The 11,420-nt window shown below is 30.0% G+C and overlaps 1 protein-coding gene across 1 annotated transcript; it reads left to right on the top strand.

The window, feature by feature from the left end:
• Positions 1 to 333: 333 nt before the first annotated feature.
• LOC131031027 (probable CCR4-associated factor 1 homolog 7) lies at positions 334 to 1,554 on the top strand. Its single transcript, XM_057962034.1, has one exon. It carries the CDS (start codon positions 382 to 384, stop codon positions 1,180 to 1,182), a length of 801 nt encoding a protein of 266 aa, XP_057818017.1. The 5' UTR covers positions 334 to 381; the 3' UTR covers positions 1,183 to 1,554.
• Positions 1,555 to 11,420: the final 9,866 nt, after the last annotated feature.

Genomic DNA, 11,420 nt, shown 5'->3' with positions numbered 1-11,420 from the left:
ACTTAAAAATCTACTTTTCAACAATTTAAATATCTAAAAATAAAATACAATGAAAAACATTTAAAAACCTCTAAATATATTTATATAAATATAAACTTATAAATTAAAGAATAATTAAAAAGAAAAAAACATGTATATATTTATAATAGATAATAGCGAATATTATACATGCAAGAAACATAACCTATATATCTAAAAATATCCTCTAAAAAAGACTATAGAAAGAGACTATGAATAAATAGATAAATATATCTATAAATAGATAGATTCTAAAAATAGTCAAACCAAAGCCTTCTTATATCTCTCTCATCCCAGCCTCTCAATTTCATTCATCAAGCAAGATTTCAACTTTGAATTGTGTGCGTGATAGTGGAGGCGAATATGGATTCAGTTTCCATACGGGAGGTGTGGGCATATAACCTGGATGAAGAATTTGAGCTGATCAGAGAAGTGGTACATCAATACCCATATGTTGCCATTGATACAGAGTTCCCTGGGGTTGTGATAAAGCCAAACGGGAGATTCAGTAGCAGAGCAGAGTACAATTATCACACCATGAAAGCCAATGTGGATAACCTTAAACTTATCCAGTTGGGCCTCACTTTCTCAGATGAGGAAGGAAACCTGCCAGACTGTGGCACAGGTCACCACTGTGTTTGGCAATTCAATCTCAGGGAATTTAACCCAAATCAAGACATCCATGCCCCTGATTCAGTCGAGCTTTTGAGACGTAGTGGTATTGATTTCAGGAAAAATAACAAACTGGGAATACATTCAAATCGTTTTGCTCAGCTTCTGATTTCATCAGGCATAGTTTTGAATGAGAATATCAGATGGGTTGTGTTTCATGGTGCTTATGATTTTGGGTACCTGATAAAACTTCTCATTTGCAACAAGCTACCCAATGCCCAAGAGGGATTTTTCAGTCTGATGAAATTGTATTTCCCAAGTGTGTATGATGTGAAGCATATGATCATATTTTGTGATGGACTGTATGGAGGTCTTAACAGAGTTGCTGAGCTGCTTAAAGTGGAAAGAATTGGAATATGCCACCAGTCAGGGCCTGATAGCCTCCTTGCTTGCTCTGTTTTCATGAAATTGAAAGAGGGGTTTCCCAAGACATCCATGGACAAGTATACAAATATCCTCTATGGATTGGGTCTGGACAGCTGCAACTACTGATATTGCATATGGAATTTGTGTCTAGAGTGCATGATGATTACAAATATGGATATCAAAGTCAGGTTATGTCTACATTAGTTTAACATCATTCTTTGTAGGTTTCTGAGTTGAGTGGAAAGGATAAATTGTTCAATTGTAGTTTACGCCGAAGCCGTATCTTTTACTGGAAAGGGGCGAGCTAATTTTGCACATCGGATTTTTACTACTTTATTTTATGGTTCACGGTTCACTGTGTATTCCTTTTTTTTTGGGTTCGCCTATATTTCCCCATGTGGACTAGAAACTGGTGAATGAAACATTTCGTTTCAAATTTGTCTCGCTTTATTTTTTGACTTGTGCACTAATACTAATAGGAATTTATGCATTAAAAATCAGTGCAGGGTGTGCATGCAAGGAGTGCCGCATAAATAGAAGTATAGATTTCTGATGCTGCATACAAAGGAATTTTAATATTAAGGTTATTTAAATTTTATTATAGATAGGTAAATAGTAATAAATTTAATATAATTATTTTAAATAATAATATAATAAGTTGAATTAAATAAATTATGGATTGTTTTTTTAATTTAATTTTATTTTAAATTTTTAAATTTTGATTTTATTTATATTTTTTGGTTTTCAAGTTTAATTCTAATTTTAGTCAATTGAATATAGTTTATTTTTGTTTTTAATATTTAATAAGAATTATCAATTTAATTATTTAAATTTGATTTATTTAAGAAATTAGTTATATTTATTTTTTAATTTATAATATTTTTTATTTGTTTATATTGAGTTTATTTTTTATTAATGTCAATATTGTGTGTATTAAATTAATTATAATTTTAGGTATAATTCATTAATATTTTAATTCTAATTAGAATCATCATTTTAATTATTTAAATTTGATTTATTTAAAAATTTAATTACATTTATTTTCTAATTTATAATATTTTTCTTTGTTAATATTGAATTAATCTTTTGATTAAGGTCAATATCATGTATTATATTAATTGTAATTTTAGATATAACTCATTAATATTTCAATTCCAATAAATTAAAAACTAGTTTACTTTTTTATTTAATTAATTATTAACTTAACAATTTATTAGTCAGTGTTAATTTTAAAAAAATATTTTTTAATTACTATGTTGATATATCATTTGATGTCCATACTAAATGCACAAATATATCATTTTGTACAATTATTCTTGATAAATTCCTTCCCACTACCACAACAAAAAAATGAATCACATAGGTGACTTGATAGATAGACAATATGATATAATTAAAAATATAATTTAAAAAAAAAAAATATTATTTAACTTATATTTGTCCTCCTCTATCTTTCCCAAGTTATATATATCTCTTTGTCTCTCATTTTTATCCCTATCTCTCCTTTCTATCTCGAGCTCTCTCCCTATTTCTCTCTTTCTATATCAATATACTTCTCTCTTTTCTATATTCCGCCCTCTATCTATTTATACATATTCGTCTCTCTAGCTCGTACACACACACACTCCCTAATTCCCCCTCCTTATATCTATCTCTCTATTACTTGTCTCTATCATATTTTTCTTTCTTAATATTTCCATCTCTCTATCTTCCTATCTCTCTCCCCTTCTCTATCAATATCTCATTATCTCTACCTAATACACACAATCCCTAATTCCTCTCTCTTTCTCTATTACAAACATAGCATGATCCTATTGGTTATGGATTCTATTTACTTTAAATTCCGTTTCCGTTTCCGTTCAGTCAGACCATTTCTGTTGATATGCCCGTCTTCAGCTGGTGTTTGTCTGACAGCCGAAACGTTCCTATCTTGAAAGTAATTTTTTTTCATTTTAAAGAATGCGCAGTCTCCTATGCACAGATGAGCGAAATTTAAATATAACTTTTTAAAAAGTGAAATAGGTAGTAAATAATTTCATCAAGTTGTGACTTCTAATTTGTCCTTTTTTTCATTTCATTTGATTGCATGACATTTTTCACGCAATAATTACTACGCAAATAACTTAGCAAAATTATTTAAATTTTAAATTTTAAATTTTAAACATTAAAGGGTGGCTTACATATTTTTTCAAAATTTCTATAATGATTTAATTAAAATATTAAATTTGGGAATTTGATTTTCAATTGTTTTTAACAAATTTAAATATGAGAGCCAAGATATATATAATGAGTTCATTTGAATACAAAATAGGTTAATTTAAATGATTTCTTCTTCTTCTTCTTCTTCTTTTTCTTAATGTTGTATTTGAGAAACTATAAGAAATCATTATAAATATATCAATAGTATTATTAAAAATAAGTATTACACAATTAGTTAATTTGTATCTTTATAATTTAAAATAAATTTTTAAAATTTTACAAAATAAAGAATATATAATATTAAAGATGAAAACAATATATCTTGATATGAGAAAGCTTGAATTAGATTGTTCTCTATTTATCATTTTGGATTACTTTTATTTTTATGACTATAATCTAAGAACCTCCAGGATTATGGATGTGAATGGATAAATAATTTTAAATTGTGTATAGAAATCTATATATTATTGAGTTTGAAATTAGAACCTATTTGTATTGATAGTTATTATTGTATAGCATTAATCATAAATGAGAAAATAAGAAGATTATTAGTGCTATTTTATAAAATATATTAAATTACATTTGATATAATAAAAATTAATTTAATTTAATGAGGATATAAAAAAATTATTAATAGATTAATGTAGTATGGTTTAGGGTTATTATTAACATTAGATACAAAATTAAGGTTTTGGTTTAGTTTGAAGTCATTATGAATTTTAAGGTTAGAGGTATTGATTTAATGAAAATTATGATAAGATTTAAACTATTTTTAATATTATAGATCTAACCCTATATTCTAATTAATTAATATACTAATAATATATATATTATATTTAAAAATATATATAATAATTTATGTGTTATATTACTTTAATTTCAAATATGATAAACATAACCTTTTTTATAAATTAAATGTTATTAATAAAATTATATCTAATATTAAATTATTATTATATTTTTATATTATAATATAATTTTGATTTTAAAATATTATATTCAATGCTTTAAATCTTAAATCAACCCTAAATATGAAAACCCTAAAAAATTTCATCACTCATAAATTCTAATATAATTTTTTTATTTAATGAATAGACTTGAAGGAACACTAATTATTTAATGAATAAGCTTGAAGGAACACTCACCTTTGTATTAAAATATTGAAAAAATTCAATATAATATATTAGTATACTATTATTATTAATATATTTTAATTAAGTTATATTACTATTAGTGTATTATATTGATTTAATTTGATATATATATATATATATATATATATATATATCCTCACTTTAAATCTTTATATATATATTTACTAAATTCAAATATTACTTTTATTACATGTGAAACATGTTAATGCAGAAATAAAAGATCCCAATAGTATGAATAAGCTCCAAAATAGACCTTTTGTACAACGTGTTAGTGACAGGTTAGTCAATCACAACCGTTTATTGCAAAATCGACAGTGTAAAATGCATGTTAGTCAATCCGTATTGCCATTTTGGAGCTAGAATAGACGCGTCCCCCTCATAGCAGCTCTGGACAGACCACAAACCATTGTCAGATAATCACAGACATAACAACGGAAATGGTCCGACTAAACGAAAACATAATTTAAAGGTGGGTCCATATGAGAGAACACACACTAGGTCAATGCTTAGTGTGTGTTGTTTAAGGCTGGCCCTTCTTATTATGATGGTCCGATCTTAATTTGGGCTTTTGTAACTCCTTTTTTTAAGAGTTTATGAGGTTTGTGTTAGTTACAAAAAGGAGGTATAGAAACACAAACTTTGATTTTAACAAATAATTGTTGTAAAGAAAACAAAGACACAACACAATAATTACATGGCTCATTATTAATATTACATTTTAAAAAAAATTAAGACAATCTCTATTTTATTATTAGTTACAATAGATAGAAGTACATCCTCATCACTTAATTAATACAAATATTTTTTAAGTCTTCAAATATGTAGAAACAATAGGAAGAAATGAAGAGGCGGAGCAAGACAAATGGATGGTGACCATTGGAATTCACACACTTAATAATCTCTCACTTGAAGTCTAAACCACTAATGCAAGTAATTAAACTCAGAGTTATAATCCACTTTTCAAGACTCGTTATTACATCTTAATGAGGCCAAGAGAAGTTTTGCAAAGCTCTAGCTTCTCTTTTGTGACAACCTTCATAAGTGCATTAGCAAGATTCAAACTAGTATGTATCTTTTCTAACTTTAGCTTGTCCTCTCTGACAACACTCCTAATGAAATGATATGAAGCATTTTTGTGCTTAGTGTGAGAATGAAGGCTAGATTTTTTGTCAAATGAATAGCACTATTACTACCACCAAACAAAGTGAAAAGTTGTTGTTAAATACAACCCAATGCACCCAATAAACATTGCAAACATAAGATTTTCTTTGCTTCTTCAGTGAGTGAAATGTATTCCACTTCAGTAGTAGAGAGTGCTACCACTTGTTGCAATATAGAAACCCAATTGATTACTACACTTGCAAATATGAACACATTGCTGCTAGTAGATCATCTTTTCTCCAAGTCACTAACTATATCAAAATCAACAAAACCTTGTAGTTGAGTTTCTTTTCCTCTACATGTCAAAACACGATGTGAAGTGCCCATCAAATATCTCATAATGCACTTCTCTGCTTGTCACATTACTCATAAACTTGTTGATTACTCCCACTACATGAGTGATGTTAGGTCTTGTACAGACCGTCATGTACATAACGCTCACAACACCAAAAAGTAAGGCACTAATTTCATATATTCTTTTTTTTTCTTGTGCCTTAGGACACATTTTAGATGATAACATTAAATGATCAACTAAAGGAGTGCAAACTACTTTGGCGTTCTTCATGTGAAACCTATTCAAAACCTTGTCAATATACTTCTCTTATGGCAATCTCAATTCTCATTTTTGCCTATCTTTTATGATCGTCATTCCAAGAATTTTCTTAGCAGCTCCTAGATCCTTCATCAAAAACTTATTAACCAATTGTCATTTCGACTTCCTAACAATATCCATGCTAGTTTCGAGAACTAACATATCATCAACATATAGTAACAACACAAATTATCTCTTCTTCCATATATAACTATTTTTTCATATAACCATGTAGAAATGTAGTCTTTACATCAATCTACTCATGTTCAAGATCGTAAATAGTAGCTAATTCGAACATGGCATGAATGGTAGTCATTTTTAATATAGGTGAAAAAATATTGGTGAAACCAACGCCCTTCTATTGATCACATCCTTCCACCATTAATTTGGCTTTGTATCATTTCTTTCAACCATCTTCTTCTTTCAACTTGTATGCCCACCTATTTTTCAAAGGTTTACAAATGAGAAGACTCCTACATTGAGTTAAGAAGATCATTTAGAGGCAACAAACCCTCTTCATCATATGGCATTATAGAATTAACATTTGACTATGGTAAAGTTTTAAAAGTGGGCTAAAATGTGTTGTTATTGTGATCAAAGATGTCATTCAGTGGCACAAACTCCTTTGAAGATGTCCTCCATTCTTGCAAACAGTGATGGTACTTTTCTCTATGGTTAATTTTGTCATTAGTAGTGGATTAAATAAATAGAATATTAATCTAAATCTAATGTAATCAACCTTTTACCTATGATAATTTAATAGTAAGGTGTTTAATTTACTATTTATTATGAAGTGTTTACACAATATTTTAATAAAGTATCAAAGTAATTTATTCCAGTAATGATAGACTAATTACTCATAATATATAAAACATTGAGATAATGATTTGCAATAGTGAAAATATTTGGGCAATGACTAAATAAAATCGATTAATACATATCTGTAAATCACGGAGAGGTTGTTTTCTGCACGCAGAGGATTAATTATAGGCCTAAGGTTTCCAGGCAAGGAAGCACTCCAGGAGGACACGGTTCCTACACAGAACCCCACATGTCTTCACAACATGAAATAAACACAGCCATGGCCAGGACACTCCCGAGTGTACATTGTACCCCGAGTTGGACACACACTGTATGCCCCTTCTCCAATGCCCAATGCCCAACCACCAAACCTTAGCTATCCTCTCACTTTTGCTTCTTTCAATTTATTTTTCTTCTATTATTTTCTCCCTCTCTCTGTGTATCCTTCTTTATTAATTCATGGGTTTATATAATGTCATAGGGTGGTTACCAAAAATCACACCCTTTCATAACTATAATAATGTTCATAATTACATTTATTTAATTATATTTATTGTAATTTATTTCCACGAGAAAAAGTCCCGTAACATTTCTCCCCTTGTAAATCAGCTACTGCCCTTAATAGCATGAGGAGTTTCTACATCATTAACACATGTAAGATAACATTTAGTCAAACAATTGTGGATATTGAACTCTAATAAGATCAGCTTTTTTCCATGTAGCACTATCATTACCACAATGACTCCATTTAACTTTTACTTCTTCTATAATTCTATTTCTTAATGTTCTAGTTCTTTTTCTCAATTATTCTTTCTGGTTCAATTTTAAATTCACAAGAAGGTTCAATAGAAATACTTTTCCAATGAATAGCATGATCTACATTATGAACATATTTCTTAAGTAAACTTACATGAAATACATCATGAATTTGTAACTGAGGAGGTAAAGCAAGTCTATAAGCAACATTTCCTATTCTTTCTAATATTTGAAAATGACCACAATAACGAGGAGCTATTTTAGAATACTTTCCAAGCTTTAATGAGCTCCTTTTCAGTTTGACTTTTAAGAAAACATGATCACCAACATCAAAATCTCGAGTAGCCCTCTTGGAATCAGACCAACTTTTATATCGATCCTGGGCAGCTTTCATGTTTTGTTTGGCTTTGTTAATAATAACATCCATCTCTAACAAGTTTTCATTTTCATACCAAATCTTATGAACATGGTTAGACCAAGAGATAGGTGTGTTACAATTTTGACGATACATAGCTTGAAAAGGTGACATCTTAATGGTTGAATGATATCCTTGATTGTAGGCAAACTCAACTAAATGTAAGTAGTCCTCCCATGATTTGGGTTTATCCATGGTATACATGCGCAACATATCTTCTAAGAATCTATTAATTCATTCAGTTTTCCCATCAAATTCAGGGTGATATGCAGTACTGAAGCTTAATTTAGTACCAAGTTTAGAAAAAAAAGATTTCCAAAAAGATGATGTAAATCTAGGGTCTCAATCTGAAACAATATTCTTTGGAATACCATGCAATCTAACAATTTGTTTAACAAATATGTGGGCAATGTCAGAAGAAAAATATTTTATCTTGATGGGTAGAAAATTTGCCATTTTGGTTAATCGATCTACTACTACAAAGATAGAATCATGACCTCTTCGGGTTCAAGGTCATCCAGTGATAAAATCCATACTAATTGATTCCCATTTCCACTTTGAAATAGACAAGGGTTTCAAGAGGCCAAGAGGTTTACACTATTTTGCTTTTACCTTTTGACAAGTTAAGCATTGTTGCACATAAGTACAGATCTCACTCTTCATTTGAGGCCAAAAGTAGTTTTTCTTGATTGAAAGATAGGTTTTTGAAATCCAGGGTGTCCGGCTATAGGTATATCATGAGAATCTTTCAATATTTGTGATTTAATGCCAAGTATATTAGGAATACACAATCTTCCTTTGAAATAGAAGAGTCCATTGCTACTTAGTAAATATTGTTCTAATCGATCTTTCAAATGGATATTAGGGAATTGATTTGGAGGTCTTCATAAATTCATTGGAAATAGTCATCGATAGGTAATTTGGATTTGATATCATGTTCAAATTGGCTCCTTACCAACGTCAAAGTATTAACACATAATATTTTTTGACTTAAGGGATTTGCCACTACATTCTCTTTTCCAGGAACATACTGGATAGTGAAATCATATTCAGTTAAGAGTTCCATCCACCTTCTTTGTCTCATGTCAAGTTGAGGTTGAGTAAATATGTGTTGAATACTACAATGGTTTGTTTTCAAAATAAACTTGTTTCCCAATAAATAGTGTCGCCAAACCTTTAAGGCATGGACAATCCCTAACAATTCAAGATAATGAATAGGATAGTTTCTTTCGGCAGGTAATAATTTTCTTGATTCATAGCATACAACTTGGTTATCCTGCATTAGAACACCACGTATACCTATTCCACATGCATCTGTAATCACAACAAAAGGTTTGCTAAAATTTGGGATGCAAAGAATAGGTACAGTTGTTAGCAATGTTTTTAATGTTTCAAAAGCCTTATCACATTCATTAGTCCATTTATAATTTTGGTCTTTCTTAGTTAGGTCAGCTAAAGGTGCAACAATTTTTGAATAGTTTTTAACAAACCGTTGATAGAACCCAGATAATCCTAGGAAACTTCTTACTTCGTGAGCATCCTCGGGGATAGGCCAATCTTGAATTGCTTTAATCTTAGCAGGGTCTGGTGAAATACTTTTTTCTGATACTATATGACCTAAATAAGATACCTCTGATTTAAAGAATTCACACTTGCTTAATTTGGCATATAATTTGTGTTTTCGTAAGGTCTCTAGTACCATCCTCAAATGTTGCTCATGTTCTTGCTCATTTTTTGAGTATATTAATATGTCATCCAAAAAGATGAAAACAAATACATCTAGAAATGGTTGGAAGATATCATGCATCAAGGTCATAAAGGTTGCAGGTGTGTTAGTTAGACCAAAAGGCATTACCACAAATTCATAATGACCATATCGTGTTCAAAATGTTGTTTTGGAAATGTTAGATTCTTTAATATGAATTTGATGGTATCTTGACCGTAGATCTATTTTGGAAAAGCATTTGGCACCGTGTAACTGGTCTAGGAGGTCATCAATTCGAGGCAAGGGGTACTTGTTCTTTATGGTTAATTTATTAATTTGTCTATAATGTATGCATAACCTCACGGTCTCATCTTTCTTTTTAACGAATAATACTGGTGCACCCCATGAAAAGACACTTGGCCTTATCTTACCTTCCTTAAGTAGTTGCGTTAATTGGATTTTTATTTTAGTTAATTCAAGGATTACTATTGATGGGGAGCTTTGGAGACAGGTTCTTCCCCGAGAACTAGATCAATTGCATGTTCTATAGATTGTTTAGGAGGTAAGCTATTTAATTCTTCGGGAAACACATCTTTAAATTCTTACACCACGGGTTTAATATTAATATCTAATTTAAATTTATCACATGTTTTAAAAAGCATAGCACAAAATATTTTATAATTTTTCCTCGCACTACGCTTAACTTGCATTGCTGAAATGATTTTAATGTGAAGAGGTCTTTTCTCCCCCTGTAAAATATGACATGTCCCCATGTTAGAGTTTAGCATAACCTGTTTGTTTTCACAACCTAGGAAAGCATTGTTTTTCTCCAACCAAATCATACCTAGAATAGCATCATACGTACCTAGATTTAATATGTGAAAATGATCATATTTTACAAGCTTGTCTAATTCAAATTTTAAATTTTTAATAATTGCACCTATTTGTCTAACTATTCTACCATCTGCCATTTCAACATCTAAAGGTTCTATTGATTTAGATGCAATTAGTTATGCTACAACTCTAGGAGAAATAAAGTTATGACTACTTCCTGAATCAACAAGAAAAACAATGGGATGATTATTTATAGAACCTTTAATTTCAATTAAAGAAGGTTGGCAATGCACTGTACCTGTATCTACAACTCCATAAATCTTCATGTTGGAAGGGGTGAAAACTTTATTATCCTGATTTTGGTGTTGTTGGGGGTTGCATGAATGATCATTTTTATGGTGGTTCTTGCCACATTTCCCACAAGAAGGGTGCATTTGAGGACAATTTTGCTGAAGATGATTCTCACCACAAACCCACCATTGAATTCTTGATGATGTTTTGTGGTCTTTGTTGAAATGGGACATATTGGTGGATCTACACTGAACTGTATTTTGGTTGGAATATTGTCTTCCTTGTTTGAAAGTTTCCTTATATGATCCTTCCCTATTTCTTTTGTGATTTTCTCTTTTTTGCCTTGAAATTTGATGATAATTTTTAGTTTTTTCTGCAATTTGTGCAGCTTCATCTACTGATACTGGCTTGCTGCACCATACTTGAGCTTTGTATTCATATCTTAAACCATTGATA

This window comes from Cryptomeria japonica, chromosome 3 (genome assembly GCF_030272615.1).
Source record: "Cryptomeria japonica chromosome 3, Sugi_1.0, whole genome shotgun sequence".
In the NCBI taxonomy this organism is placed as follows: Eukaryota; Viridiplantae; Streptophyta; class Pinopsida; order Cupressales; family Cupressaceae; genus Cryptomeria; species Cryptomeria japonica.
The sequence above is the reverse complement of the archived record's forward strand: the minus strand, read 5'-3'. Positions and strand labels throughout refer to the sequence as shown.